This window comes from Lissotriton helveticus, chromosome 4_1 (genome assembly GCF_964261635.1).
Source record: "Lissotriton helveticus chromosome 4_1, aLisHel1.1, whole genome shotgun sequence".
Taxonomy (NCBI): domain Eukaryota; kingdom Metazoa; phylum Chordata; class Amphibia; order Caudata; family Salamandridae; genus Lissotriton; species Lissotriton helveticus.
In genome coordinates, this window is record NC_136063.1 from 155966591 (window position 1) to 155982985 (window position 16395).

The 16395-nt window shown below is 46.4% G+C and overlaps 1 protein-coding gene across 1 annotated transcript in view; it reads right to left on the reverse strand.

The window, feature by feature from the left end:
* Positions 1-16395, reverse strand: part of LOC144828453 (cytochrome c1, heme protein, mitochondrial-like) — a 190956-nt gene that overhangs the window by 158585 nt on the left and 15976 nt on the right. The window contains exon 2 of the mRNA XM_078686630.1: positions 7031-7221. Coding sequence (XP_078542756.1) covers positions 7031-7221 — 191 coding nt within the window. The remainder of the gene's footprint in view (positions 1-7030; positions 7222-16395) is intronic.

A 16395-nucleotide genomic window follows, 5' to 3' on the forward strand; every position in this document is an offset into this window, starting at 1 on the left:
TATAAAGAGTTTTAATATATCTTAAAATGGTCCTTATAAAAAGCACTCCAAAACCTTTGGGTCCAGTTTGCACTGTAAGCGCCGGTGTTGACAATTAAATGCGGTGGGGAGTGCAGGAAAACACCGGCACAAATTAGCACTACTATAAAAAAAAAGGAACAGATTAGGAGAAGCAAATGTCATTGGGGAAAGCTAGCGTCTAACCGGCAAATATGCAGACTTTAGAGCTGGGGAACAAAGTTCGAGTCTTGGCGTCAACATCCTGTGATCCTGGGCCAATCACTTAATTTCCATGTTTGTACCAAACATTCTTATGCATATAACTGGTATTTATGAAAATAACAGTGTTTGATCAATAAGGTAATATGTCCTTAAGTAATGTTTATTAAAAGCACTCCAAAAACGCTAGGTCAAGTTTATGCTACAACCCCTTCGATGCGCCCGTCGGCCAATGGCCGTCGCGAGCACTACCTCTGTAGTGCTGCGCACGTCCGTTGGCCACGTGACCCTGCCCACTCAAAACCACCGCACCGCTGCGGAATTGCCGCAGCGGTTAAGTGGTTATGTGCCAGTGTTTATAATTAAGTGCTGCAGTGAGTTCCGGAAAGCACCACTCAAATTAAGCACTACTATAGAAAAAGTATCAGAAAAAGCTATAGCTATAGCTTTTCCCTAATGGCATTTGCCTCGCCTAATCGGTTACTTTTTCTATAGTAGTGCTTAATTTGAGCTGGTGCTTTCCGGGACTCACCACAGCACTTAAAGGTGCCAACTTCAGAGCTAGGGAACAAAGTTTGAGTTTTGGCATTGGCCCAACATCCTGTGATTCTGGGCAAATCATTTAGTCTCCACTTTTGTACCAGAAATAATATGCCCTTAAGTTATGCTCATAAAAATTCCAATATTTGTAGGTCCAGTTTGCTGTATAAAGTGCAAGTGTTATTTAAATGCTGTAGTGAGTCCTGAAATCCACCGGCTCAAAAAAAGCACTGGCGGTTACAAAATCAAAGCACCCTATTAAACACCATAAAAAATAAGAATATCAAGGTCTAAAAATAATAAGCATCTCAAAACCCCGAACTCTGACTTGCACTGCCTTAGCCCCGTCGGCCTTTCAGAAGCAATGTCCTGTCCTGATTTGCCTAGACCCCCTGTATCCACCGAAAACTTTCACTGTGGATCCAGCAGGAAACTGTTGGGCATATTAAGAAATAGAAAATGTGATTGACGGGGAGAGCAAAGAGGGAGGAAAGGTGATCTCAGAGGATGAAGACTCGAGATTTTATGCGGTAGGGAAAGGAGTAACATAAACTGAGAGGTAATATAGGCAAGGGTAGGAGAAGCAACAGCATCATTACAGAGTAAGTATGGACAGAGGGGAGCGCGACTGCAGACCAGAGGAAGAACAGGGAACACTGGATGGCTATTACTGCAGAGTGATTAAGGATGGAGTAAGATTGACCTCGAAGGAAAGAGTGAGATTAACCGCTTATTACTGCAGACTGAACGAGCTGGGTGAAGCAGATTGCATGAAGGAGGAGTAAGACAGTGTCACATCATTCCTGCATTCGGCACAAGCAGCGGGAGTGACTGATCACTACTCCAAAGTGCACAAAATACAGACTAAGCACCAGACTGCGAAAAACACTGATGGGAGGGGTTTGACCGACATTTACCAATCAAGAACTGCCAAAGTCATTTCAAAGGCATGCGGAGCAGGGTAGCGCACACTGTACAAACACCAAACACACTGCAGCAAAGTGGTAACAAAAGCATCTGAGACAAGCGCGGCCACATAAGTGAAAGCGACCGTAACATGATCCATATCAGATGGCACCCTGCGCGCCCCTGCTCGCTCCCGCGAGCTGGATGCCGTAGGAGGAAACATTTACTTGAAAAGGTGGGACATGTACCCGCCTTTGGCCAATTGCGTGCTTTCATTTTTGAAAGCCACACGCCAAGGCCAACACAATGTGTGGAAGACTGAAACACACGTACGAGTTTTCAGAAAAGCTAAGAGTGATTCCAAGAGGCTTTCTCCTAGTGCATGCGCGCTGCGCTAGGCTCGACCTAAAAAATGACTGCACTGGATTTATTAATACACATTCTGTTGAGAATATAAAAAGATTAAAATCCAGTTAAAGAATTAAAGAGGGCTATTTCTCCAATCTTTCTACATCCAATGCAGCCCGAGATTCTATGCTTTTAAAGGAATATATGTAAGGTGCAGTAGTGAAACAAATACAGCAAATAACAGTCCAGCCCAAACTACAAGGCCAGATCCTCCCTGACCCAGAACACAAGTAACCTCGGACCGGTTTCGCCTTAGTGGTATGCCCAGATTTGGGACCTGTGCACACGGTCACTGGAACCCAGCTATACCTGGCTGGGTGATGATCCCTAAATAGGGCAAACCCAGGGTTTGCCCTATTTATACATAGGGTAACCTAGGGTAGCCTAGGTACATAGGGTAACCTAGGGCCCATAGGGTAACCTAGGTTACTTGTGTTCCGGTTCAGGGAGGACCAGGCCTGGCAGTTCAGGCTGGACTGTTCCAACTGGAGCAGGGTCAAGACTGATTTGCACATGGCTGGGCCCAAACGGAGGTGGCTTGAGGTGCAAAAATGATGGACTGGGATGTAGCTCGAGTAATTGTCAGTGGACCTAAGCCAATAAAAAAGGTGGGCAGAGTGTGGGCGGAGTTTCACAAAGCTTCCATGCTATACTAAATACTGCATGCCTCGCTAAGCGAGCATCGCATGCGCTGAAACGCTAGGCTAAACGTAACAAGCATTTACAATGCAATGGTTTCGCCTTTGGGAATGTTAGAGCTATTGGCATTGTAAATGACAAAATTTGTATTTATGTGTTGGTTATGAAAACAGATAAATAAATGGCATTGCCATTAGCTTAATCTCTCGCAAATGTGAGACCTATTGTACCCTACGGACGGACAAGCTCAGTAGACAGCAATTACTACCACACACACCCACCCAGAGCCACACACACCCACTCAGAGCCACACACACACCCACACTCAGAAAAGTGCTATGATATGACCAGCGCTGACCATGCACTAGCACTTTTTTAAACAACTTTTAACCATGCTGCACAGCATCTATTCTGGTCAACAACATTGCTAACAGACATTGGCAAAGTCAATAGCTCTTGCATGGACGAGACCAACTGGCTTTGCCCATGCTTGTTTTGCTGTTTTGCTTTTCTTAGCATTGTGCAGTGGTTAACCAGCAGCTTGAAAATCACTTAACTAAAACGATGAAATTCGGAGCAGTCTATATCCCCCACCCAAGCTAATCCGCTCAGCCATCAGCAGAGGGTAACCCCCATCACAAGAACGTGTGATATTAAATCCCGTGTTGGGCACAATAAGCAAGAAGGAGTTGCCAGCTTCCCCTCAAGACGAAGGGCATCATCACGGGTGTGGAGGGAGGAGTCCCTCCGACACCTCTCTGGGGGAAAAACATTACACACAGCAGGCGGAATCTAGCACAATCTTGAAACCTCCCAGATATCACACATGGAGTGGGGGCTAAACCCAGACCAGCCATCACATCAATAAGGTGCGCTGTGACTGCAGGAGAGGGGCTCAAATGCAAGGCCCGAGTCCCAGCCCCTCCGTGTGCAGAGTCGGGCACCACCCGCTGCCAGTATTGTCAGACCACACCTCAACACCGAGAGGGGCTTGGCGCCCTTTCACACCCCGAGAGATAGCATCATTAAACATGGAGTCCATGACAAAAAGTGCTTACACAGAACTACCCGCAGCCCCCACCCACCACAACCATTCCCAATACAAAAGAAGAAAGGGAAGGCACAATGCAACCGAGCAGACAATGCTTCGGGGTTTTATATAATAATAAGTTTTTGGGTTTCTCAAGCGTCAGTAATACATGGAAAACGGTGGCATTAGCAGGGCGGGTTTCTTCAGAACGCACGAAGCACAGGCAGTAGTGGTGCGGGTTTTCCTCACACAAAGCGCCACAGCCCGGCAAAAGCAGCACAACTTTCCACATGAATAAACAGGTACGGGTACGTCAATGGCAGCAGTACAGAAAGACACACAAATATACACACAGGATAGTTGTTCACGACCAGGGGGGAATTCCCGCATAAACCACATTAGGCGACACAGAGAAGGTTTTCCTCAGGTGCGTGACTGACATCTGCACAACACAAATTGGGCACTGGCAGTAGCAATGCCAGCTTCCTTGCCACAGAAGTGGACAGTCCAGTTTACAGGCATTGTAACAACTGTAAACTCTGCATCGAGTCACAACCAGCCCACGAGGGAGGCCTCGACAGTTTGTCCACGCTAATCTCAGGCGGCTATCTTGGTCTCGGAACGAGTCCTTAGCACCCTGGCCAGTAAGTAACACATGCAGCCACACCTGCGGCAGGGATAGTACTCTCAATAACGGTCGTTGGCATGATTAAACAAAGTGCTGCCAACGCATCGGTGTACACAGCACCGCTTCTATTGTATTCACATACAGGAAGTGCACTGACACACAATATAAGCACATCGCAGACTCCAGTCTGGCACACGCTTCTAAAAGCGCTTGGGGCATCCAATGGTGGGATCCAGCTCTACAAATCCACGTACTGCGTTGAACGCAAGTTTCCTCTCCTTGCTTCCAGAACAGCGCTTTGCTCACGGCAGGCGGCTCTGCAGCCAGCCATTACAGGCCATACTTTAACGAGTTTCACTCCTTGCCTACACTTGGGGCTCTCACTAGTCTCCTGGGGTATTTTTGTCTTTCAAATGGCAGTACTTTCTGTAGTGCCGCGAGCCTTAAATTCGGGGAACGTTTCTCAATATGCACCAGCAGGCAGCATCTGCATGCGTGGTTAGAGGCGCTTTGTTGATCGTTTACTAAACTGTAGATGCATCTTTTTATTTTGGGGGTCACGACTCACGTAAAAAGGCCTTTCTTCTGATCAGGATCGCTGATTACACTGCAATTGGCTTAGTATTGCAGTGAAATGTCACCACAGTCTTTAGGCGGCTGGTGCTCAAAAAGGGTAGATCAGTTGTGTAAAAAAAAAAAAATACACATTGCCTTTTTTGGGGTTCCTTGGCCCGTGCTATTTGTCTGGGACGAGAAAGACTGCCCTCAAGATACGTTCTTAACTCACCGGTTTGTTTGGTTGTGGGAGAGAGGTAGGCGGCTGTCCTTGATCCGGAGCTGCTGCTGCTTCGGACGCCATTTCGTCAGACTTTGTACAGCGCTGAGGCTATCGCGTGCGGACCACGCCATGAAGGCTACTGCCCGGCCAAGTGCATATGCTACGAGACTGCCCTCACCTGCAGGACTACTGGACGGACATTGGCGCCACACTGAATGAGGTGACAGACCGGAATCTGCAATTCGACAGTGCCACTAGCATATTACATTGGTTTCCACACACACCCAAAAACAAGATCGAGTAAATTCATCGACATGGGCCTAATATTAGCGAAAAGGGAGCTGACCAAGGGGTGGAAGTCGAGGACGGGACCGACACACCGGAGGTGGTTGAACGAATTCCTAAAGTGGGGACCCTGAGGACCAAGGAGACCTGATCGTGAGGGCCGCGGTGCCGGCCCCCCCACTAGACACACACATAGTACACACCAAATTGCTTCTGCCCATTACCACAAATTCATACCACCCAGGGCTAGGCGCAGGCGTGGACACTGAGGGAGGGAGGGGGAGGGGGAGAGTAGTAGTGCGGGTTCAGGGGTACAAACTGAAGATCTGGGGAACTATTGTCTGATGTTACTGGAGAGACGGGGGGGTATTGACCGAAAAGCAGACACCAGATTACCTCAAATTAAGGCCATGGGAGGAAGAAGTGTAACAAGCACCGAGGAAACGAAGGATGCCGCCCGGCCTACGGGATGTGGGCTGAATGGCTGTTTGTATTAATCAGGTGCGGAGTTCGATTGAGGAAAAGTCTGTACTGACATGATCCGGTAGTGATATGTATACTGTAACTTGATCTGCAATAAAAAAACGTTTAAACAAAAAAAAAAATGAAGGCTACTGCCCGGCCGCCATCTTCAGAATACTGACCAAAAGAAACGTAAAAAAATAAAAAACACCGCCGCATGACGATCGCAAGGGGGCAGGATGAGTAAAAATCGCGGGAACGCCCACGAATCTGCTCCGGCAATGACGGACAGATCGCTCTTCCAATGGCTAGCCTCCATTTATGAAGCTAGCCAATGGAAGAGAAGGCGGGACGAAGTGCACATACTGTGAAACATAAGATTTCGCCTGCGCGAAAGGCTGCTTGCACAGCTTTCGACAGGCGAAACCTAAAAAGGAGGTTCATCTGAAAGAACAAAGAAAATGAGCGATCGAAAATGTTAAGTCAATGTCAGCTTTCCCGGGAAAACTTTTTTGAGACTACATGCAATCTCAGGATACAAAACTATAGAAAGAACATTATTTGCAGGTGAGATATTAGGCAATTCCTACAATCAGGTGACACGTCTATCCTCTTAAATTCTACCTTTAGACCACAGCTTTAGCAATATCAGAGCTAGGGCTGAAGGCATAAAGTAATGCCAGGCAGGATGCCTCCATAGGAAAATATTGGGGGAGTCTAGATTGCACTCAAAGGTAGTAGTAACCTCATGATCATAATGCAAGAGAGTATATGGGGTAAATAAAGCAAGCATTCAAAATGTGATTCTGCAAATGCTGGAGCAATGTCTTCCATATTATTCTTATTTTTGTGAATTCGGTAAGAAAGAAGGTGGAGCTGGCACTGCAAGTTTAAAATCTCTGAAGCAGGCTTTCAAAATCGCTGACTTCTGTCAGAGGCAACCCTTTTAAAGGTGGTGGAAATACAGGGGCTTATGGCACCCTAACAGAAGATCAGAGTCTACAGCCGTTATTTCCCACAACAACACCACTTATTCTAGCCCAACTACAAGAGATTTAATTTTAGTATTAGCTACAATTGCCTCCTCACACCCCAAAATGCAGTTACTACAGGATGCCATATTGTATCACCGTACCTGCTGTGATCCAAGGCAGAAAAAGGTCCGTTGTGGCTCCAAGGATACTTTGGAGGATGCAGCTCTAAATCACTGGCTTTTACCGATCTGTGTAGAGCCAGGGCTAAGCCTGCCCCTCCAGCAGCAAGCACGCCCAGCGTGGACAGGGCCACCTTTCGGCCTCTGGACAGACTGGAAAAGGACATGGAAACCTGAAAAATAATGTGAAAGACAAGAAGGTTACTGGTTTGTACTACTGATTCTAGATCAAAGTCCCAAAATGATAACAGGAAAGAACAAAGTTCTGTAAATATGGACGAATGCACTGTAATCAAATAATATATATACAGAACTAAATATATATCTGTGCATCTATCTACACACACATACATATAAACACATTATATATAAACACACACACACAATGGCCATAATGCCACTAGACTGGGAGTGACCCACCCATCAATAGAATTAAATACTTCTTTTCGGTGTTCAGTGAGGAGTGTTTTTATTCTGTTTTAGTTCAGACCAACTCATGCACTAGCTCAATGTCAATGGTGTAAGAATGGATGTTTTTAAACAAACACGTGTTTTGTTCCGACCAAGTGCCTTAGAGATCTTTCAACTTCTTCAACAGAATGAGTTAGCATAGTTGAATGGAATCCGTGGGATGCACATCATCAAATAAGAGGGAGCAAGTTCCCCTTACTCATCTGAAAGTTATTTCTGACTAAAGTGGACTTCTTATTTTTAACTTCCAGGAGATTAATTAGTGCAACTTGTGTATAGGTGAGTGATAACTAAGTCACTCAAGTCAGGATCAGCTTCCATGTCAGGCAGCTAATAATCTACATCCATTATAGTTGCACATGGACATGCTGAGATCCTTTTCCCATAATATTAATCCTCAATTATATGACAACAATAAACTTAAAAAATGTATGTAAAAAAAACTCAAGTCACCTGGATTAAAATAGCCAAGAAGGTTTGCAACAGTCAATAAAAGTATGTACCTCCTAATGGAATGTAAAGAGGTGTGCGAGGGAAACTCAATGTTGTTAGCCCTGATACTCCTTGTTCAATACCAGGGGAAGAAAAAAAAACTAGCAGAACACATGCACAGATTTGAAAAGAGCGCCATGCAGCTTAAGAATATGACTGGCGCTCTCGAGTGGGCAAAAAAAGTAAACAGTTGTGGACTTGTGCGCCCAGACGAGATAAGGAGAGCTGAAATACTGAGCTCCCCGCTGCCTCCTCAGAGTGGGTGCAGATGTCAATATAACATTAATATAGATTATGCACAGACCTCTTTCTACCCCGAGTGACACCACAGTGACCAAGAGCAGCCTGCAACCGCACACTGGAAGGGTCAGCGTGTGAGAGTTAAAAGCCAGGATAGGGAGCGCTTCTGGTAGATCACCAACAGTTTGAACAAATGACCATAATAAAGAACACCAGAAAGTAGCAAAGAAAGTTGGTTAGAAGGGGCGTACTTTTATAGACTGTTGCAAACTGTGCAAGGAATTAAAGGCCAGGGAGAGGGAGGGGGTAGTAACCCCTGCAACCTGTTGAGAACAACCAGAAACTAAAGCTCCTACCTTGCCATCAGGCCAGGTTGCTAGTCTGGGCCTCCACTGACTTCGGAAGCGTAATTTCAGATGCATCAACAGACTCGAACCAGAGATTAACCCCTTTAGTGCTGTCGTCGGCCATTGCGAGCACTACCTCCACTACTGGCGCTGAACGTTCGATGCAAGAAACGGGTTAATAACAGTCAGAGTGGCACTCCTCAACAGGGGATTTGATGGGGGTGAAGAGAGATGTTGCACGAAGAATAGGCACAAGAGTAGGCAATGAGAGGGACCTAGCTGTGAGCATGATTGATTCTGAGTGGTTGGGAATGTTAGAGTGACGCTAGCTCGGCCATGGGCAGTTCCATACCCCAGACTCCCAAGTTTAAGGTTTCAGGCATGAAGGTTGGTTGGATCCTAGAAGTCCAACCACTTCTTCCCTCTTCGGCACGATCTGGAAGACGCTATTTTAACAGTGGTAGTAGTAGAGGAGTATCAGACACTGCAGGTGAGACTTTCCCATCTTCTCTAGAAAGGGTCAGACTTGCTTTCTGCTTAGAAAATCTCCAGAAGCCTGGGTCCTCCAAACAGTGCAAGAATTCAAAATAGACTTTTGCAGAATCCTATCCGATTCTCATAGGACACCAGTACTTGGGGGCTAAAGAGACTGTCCAGAGGTAATTTATTCATCCAAGTGGGTATCTAAGCAATCTGTTCTTAGTAAAAGAGAAGGGCAAATGTCTTCCCCAATTCACCAATGTGAGGGAGAATGGGTGGTTGGTTTACAAGCACTTCAAAATGGAAGATTAAAGGGGCCCATCTGCCAGAGGATATCCTGAAATGCAAGAACTGGAGGTTGGATTAGAGAAAAGCGTACTTGTCGTTACAGATTTTAAAACAACAGACTTTCTACATTTTATTCGGGGACAGCAGGTCTGGAAATTCCAAGTCCTTCCATTCAGCTTGCCGTCTGCCCTACAGTATTTAATTCAACTAGGGATTCATTATCCCACCACATTCATGGCATAATGAATTATTTCCTCGCCCGAATGCTAAGACTATTGAAATATAAATTATATTCGTTGGCTTGTATTTAGCAATGATGAGTATTTTCTGTATAATTGATAATGACTATCCGTTGTATGTTGAATGAGGCCTAGAATGAGGCTTGTGTTTTACAGTACTTTCAGCACTGGAAGCAAAAACAGAGCTAGAGGGGGCAGAGGGTTTATCAAGAAACAGACCGCATGCCCACTGGCCACAGTGTAAAGAAAGAGGAAGTTGGTTTGAGGAACACACTTTTATAAACTGTTACAGACACGATAGGTTATTTTAAACTATGTGACTCAAGTTTTTTGCATCATTATGTTGGTCTTGTAGTTTATTGTTCCGTGGCTCCTGATGGAAGTAAAGACTCTCGCATAATCTTCGCCCCCTGTGTTATTAATAACATTTAAACTCCTCTTTAAGATAACTAGGAAATATCACATTCTGGAATATTTGTTAATGGCGGGTCCTTGACCTTTTCACTCTTAAGACTTACTCTCTACCCTTCCTTCAATAACTCTCCTGGGATCTATCCCCAAATGGAGCCAGTTTTTTTGTATGGGTAGGCAACCTACAGACTTCAAGCGCTTGCTCATCTTCAGTTCGTTTCAAAGCCTCTTTTGAGTCATTCACAACAGCCCCCTTCCCCAGCCTCTTTCTTTGTTGCCTGATATGGACTGAAAGGGTCATATGATTACCAAATCTGGATGCATCCTGCCTGTTCTCCACATTCTAAACTTTTGTTTTTTTATTTCAGACTGCACTACATTCCCAGACATTGAGGTACAAACTGGCCCTTCGCCCAATACAGTCTCACAATGTCACCTATTATCTTATGCAGTCTAACATGTAGTAAATTTGTCACCCAATTTTGCAGGCAATAAGTCTGGACTGAGCCTTTAGCTCTACCACCTATGAGGAGGGTTATGAGCCCCAAGGCACCCTCATATAGACCTATGTAGATGCATAACCTTTTACCTACATTTGTCCTACCTTTCTCTACATAACGGTTCTAGTGCTGACCTTTTACCTAGTTATGTGCCAAATAAATGTTGTGTGCTTGTCTTCGAAAACTAGCCTCATTTATTATGCATGAGTATTCTTAGGATCACACCGCAGGATTACCATGTTCTGTATAATAACTCTGTACAAAAGCTTTCATGCGGACACAAGACGCTGAGGTCCCTGCATGCAGACACTCCAGCTCCCAGTGGTCTGACATCCCTCGCGGGATGTCCAACTTGAAACCAAGACTAGGTCCTTCATTCTCTTGCATCAGGTAATGGGGCTGGCTCTTTCCTTTGTGGATTCCAAGTTGTACACCTACATACATGCTAGGTACATTAGGAGGACTCATGATTACTGCCGTGTATCCATATGCCTGCATATATTCACTGTTTCAGCACCATGGTAGAATTCTGCCTTTTATTTATTCTGTTGGTGCTTGTAATTGTATATATCGGTTTCTGTCCAATGGTCGTTGCAGCACACGTATTTTATACTAGAATGACTGGTCAAATAAATGCTTATTGAAAACGTTCCCATAGTTTATTCTGTAGATCTCTCTGAGAAGAAGTGAGCACGAGTGACTGAGCGAAAAGTACTGTATCCACGATCCCTGCATGATCAAGAGTTGCCATGTTCGATTGTTGCCAGAAACTATTCGCTCCTTGGTGAGGTTGTGGGGCTTATTGTGGCATAGTGAGCTAGCCAGTCTACAGACTAACACATCCTTTGGGGGAGTTGGGAATCAGCATGGACATCAATCCCTTAGTTTATATTGTCTAAACGTGCAGATCCTACATAGATTTGTCAGAACTACAAGAAAGGAGTTGCAGGTATGAGCTACTATCTAACAGAAAGACGTGGCCAGACTACGCTTACCAAACCACCAAGTTTGTCATTTGGTGGTTTAAAGCAGGCGGCCATCTTTTTAAAGAGGCTTTATGCAGTTACCATTGTATGAATCTTATAGACTGAAAAATGAAGTTCAGTTTAGAAATTCTCTACACCAAATTCTTTAGTCCTATGCAAATTATTGCAATTCCCAGTTTTCCATTTGGCCGGTGCACAAAAACTGGATATGCTTGGAAAGTGGAGTTTTAGATGTTAAAAACAAATGTCTGACGTAAGGAAAAGTAAATTCATATACCATGACTGGAAGAAACATTTATTTTAAACTATATATGGTTTAAAATATTAATATATATTAGCTGTTTGTTGAAAAACAAACTGACTGAGCATTGCATAAAATGGACACAAATATTGTAAATCTTTAAAGTTTTTTTTCTTCGCTTTATCAAAACCTTTGTCAAATTCAATATGAACAAAATAAATTTTGTATCAAATCAGAGCATCATACACAGTAAGGTTTAAGCCGAATATCATAGATGTAATGATAATACCGTCATGCAAGAGTCGAGTTCCGTAAGGCACTACTATGGCACCATAATTAACATTTGCTAAAGGAGGTGGGGACACTACTGCAGGGATAGTGGCAAACACATCCAGAAGAGAAAGAAGAGGGGGGAGTGAGGGGGCCAGTTACTGAACTGCACCGGCAGCCTCCACGGGCGGAGAGCCGGCAGGAAGCACGGGGGAGGCAGCACGACTAAAATGAGGACGGGAACGAAGATATGTCACCAAGGGCCCCCATATGTCAATTGGGCGAGATCGCGCAGGAAGTAAGTCCCAAAATTCAGATAGCAGGGTCTGACATCTCTAAGCGTCTTCAAGTCAGTGAGTGAACTGGGGCACCGGTCTGAGACCCAAGCACATGGCCACCCTACGCCTAGCCAGGACGAGCAGCATTATGATCAGGCGGCCAGAAGCATCGGGGCAAAATTTAACAAAGCCTAGCAGACACAGCGGTGGATCAGGCTACACCGGTGCAGAGGTAATCTCGGATATAGCAGAGCATACCGCCAGGCAGAAATCTGACACCTTAGGGCACAACCACGCTAGATGAGCAAAATCCGCAGCAGGGGCGGCGCAACGCATGCAACTATTATTAGGTATGAGTCCCAGTTTGTGGAGCTGATCAGGAGTAAGATATAGTCTATGCAAATATTTGAAATGGATAAGACGAAGCCGGTTGTTGGAAGACAGTTTCTTCGTCTGATTACAGCAGTAAAGCCAGTCGGCCTGGGCGATATCCATACTAAAGTCCTCGCCCCATGCCATGCGTGCGCGATCTGTGGAGATAGAGGCAGACGATAATGTAATTAGTCACTAATTTATGAGGAGCTGGGGATGTATATATAAAATCAAGAGCAGGCATCAAAGGTGGAGGCAGCACCCTACATATAGCATGCAACTGATAAAAGAGTAAAGTGTCCAACGGACTGGAGGAGGTGGAAAGAGAATAGAACTTTTCACCTGGGTAAAGACCCGTCAATGTCGTCAGACCCAAGCGGGAGGCATGTTTTGACATACCAGTTGGTTGGAGAGGGGGAAAAGCAGGGTGTCGTACAATCGGCATGGCGTTAGCCGATAGCAACAGGGCATTGGGGAGTTGGTACAGTCCAGGCCCAGCGCAGGGATTCGACTGTGTCCACTTCCGCACGCGGGCTACTCACTGGGGCAAAAAGGGCAGTAGTCAGCGGCCAGGGATATGCGATGTCAGTCTTCACAGCCACGTGTGGTTGATAGGGCGAGGGGTGAATCAAAAAAGTGGGAAGCTGGCCTAGGCGTAAAGCTTAAAATTAGGAGCGCCCATACCCCCTACCGACACGGGGAGAGTAAGCATATCGTACGCAGTCCTGGGCTGCTTGCCGGCCCAGACAAGAGAGATGATCAGGGAGCGAAGTTTACGAAAGAAATGGGCGGTGAGGAGAATGGGGATATTTAAAAAGAGGTAAAGAAATTTTGGGAGAACCACCATCTTGGAAATGGCTATACGGCCTGCAAGGGACAGTGGGAGCTGATTCCAATGTGGAACCTTTAGATTCTAGCCAATCCACCGCACGCCCAAAGTTGGCCCTCCTGAGGTCATCCAAGTCTCTACTCGGCCAGATACCTAGGTAGTGGGTGGGACCAGAGGTTTAAATGAAGGGAATGGGTTGGTGGCATCCGTAAGAGGGAACAACACCGCCATGCTCCAGTTCACCTGTATGACGGACAATCCACCGAAACGTTTATGTCGCACTCAAGAGGGCTGAGATGGTCTTGGGGATGGTGAACAGACAATGAGATGTCCATATACAAGGAGACTTTGAGAGAGCGGGCCGAAAAACCTATACCCTGCCGAGTATGATGCTGCCGGAGTCTAGCCGCGAGAGGCTCCATTGCAATGGCGAAGAGTATAAGAGATAGAGGGCATCCATGCCAAGTTCCGCGTTCGATCAAGATAGGATCCGATACCCGACCGTTGATTCGAAGACGAGCAGAGGGGCGAGTATAGAGAAAGGATATATCTTTCGTATGAACATATTACAATAGCCAAGGCGAGGTAGAAGAAAATAGAATGCGCCATTCAAGCGTATCAAACGCCTCAGTGGCGTCGAGAAAAGCGGCAACAGCGGGGAGACTGGGGTTGATTTGATGAAGAACCGCTAAAATGGTCCTGAGGTTATGCGAGGTGTCCCGGCCGGGGATGAAACCGGACTGGTCCGGGAGAGCAATGAGGGGGAGAAGGCGGGAGGCCACCAATTTTGCAAACATGTTGTTGTCAATATTAATGAGGGAGAGGGGACGGTAGGAATCGTGGCAGTCAGCCGGTTTGTCCGGCTTGAGTAGTAGCGTTATCGCCTCACGGATGGACTGAGGGAAGAGGCCATTGTTGAAACAGTTTTTGTACATGGTGGCCAGATGTGGTTCTAAGAGCGATGCAAAAGTCTTATAGAAAGCAGCTGGAAGACCATCCAGACCGGGGGCCTTACCACTAGGTAAGGCTGTTTATGGCAGCAAGAATCTCATCCTTGGTAAAGGGCTCGTCTAAGAATTTCCAGTGATAATTCTCCAACCAGACCAACGCGATGGTTTCGAAATATTGCTCAAAGACCTCACGCGAGGGGGAGGGGAGCCGGCGGTGTAAAGTTGCGAGTAATAGTCAGTGAAACGAGCCATGATTTCCACAGGAGAGGTGGTTCTAGAGGGGCCACCATCTCTGAGGGACGTGACGTACGACAGCATGTGATTCACCCCAATAATGCGATTGGGGTCTGGATGAGGACTCAAGCAGAAGGTGGGTCTCCTGCAAGAGACAAATGTCTACTGGAATGTATGAGCCTGGCTTTTCGGTGATCGTTAAGACCACGAATGTTCCAGGTCCAACAAATGGTGTCAGTCATGTGGTACTGTATCTAGGTGAAACGAGGCGCAGCACAAGAGGAGAGAGCATCTGATAAGACCAGTTGGTGTGCTGCAGCATAATAGTGTCAACCGAGAGGGAAGCAGGATGGACGCCCTTAGCAAATGGTTGGACAGATTGGGGGCCAGCAGCATGAGCAGGCCCATACTCAGGAGAGACCTTCCAATGCGCAAATATCACAGAGGGAATAAAAGGGAAGGAAGCAGTGCCAGTCAGACAGGAGTATATCATGCACAATTGTGCTGCAGAAAAAAACATCAATAGCGGTAAAGTGATGCATTCCGAGTACAAAAGACAAATTAATACAAAACAACATCCCAACCCTCAAAAAATGCAGGGCAACCCGCAGAACCCCCCCACTCCAACCACATCCACTCCACAGAACCTTCGGCGGTCTAGAATCTGCCAGAATAAGAGCAGACAAAATGCAGGCAGCAATAGTACAAGAACCCCCCCAACCGAACCACCCGCCTTTGCAACCCAAAAAAATCACAAAAAAACAGCCACCCGCACACCCACTCCAAACCCCTAATCAGGCTGAGATACCTCCCCGACCCCCCCAAGGGACCCACAACTGGGGAGAAAGAAAACAATAAGAGAGGGACTTATCCTGCGAGGGCATGGCGGGGATTAGCGTACACCACCGCAATAAAGCGGGGTGGCCAAGCTGTTGAGAAAGCATACAGCAGAGTTCACCAATGAGTCAATGTCAATCAGTCATTGTCGCTGAGACTGTCAGAAGGAGCGAGCTGGTAGCCAGAGGAAGACTGGTGTGAAGATTTATCAAGTTTCTTAGCAAATGCAAGTGCATCTTTCGGGTCAAGGAACATGAGCGTCTTGGTGCCCTGACGGACTCTCAGCTTTGCTGGGTAGGCCAAAGAATAAGTAACGTCATGTTTTTGGAGGATCTGCTTTGCTGGGAGGAATTCACGTCGAGCAGCCTGAATTGCCAGAGTATAGTCCGGGAAAAAGGAGAGTGAGTTTCCTTGATGAGTGATTTTCCTCCTGTAGCATGCTGCACGGAGTATCGCGTCTCGATCTCTATAATTTCATATTTTAGCAATGATGGGGCAAGGAGGGAGCCCTGGGCAGGGCGGGGACCAAGAGAGCGGTGGGCACGTTCCACAATAAAGACTGGAGAAAGAATGTCCCCAAATAGTTGCCGGACCAGCTGTTCCACGAAATCCTCCATGCGGGAGATATTGGTTGATTCTGGCACGCATGTGATACGGAGGTTGCTCCGACAGGAGAGTGTTTCCAAATCTTCATTCTTACTTCGAATAACGTCCAGAATGTTATCCATCTGGAGGATCTTCTGGTGATCCCGAGTGGCAGCGTCCTCAATGTCCGAGATCCGGGGCTCCGCATGGAGTAGGCGATTGTCATGAGAGTCCACCCGGGCCGTAACAGAGTCCAGACGTGCAGAGAGTTGGTCCAGTTGCGCAGCAATACCGGTG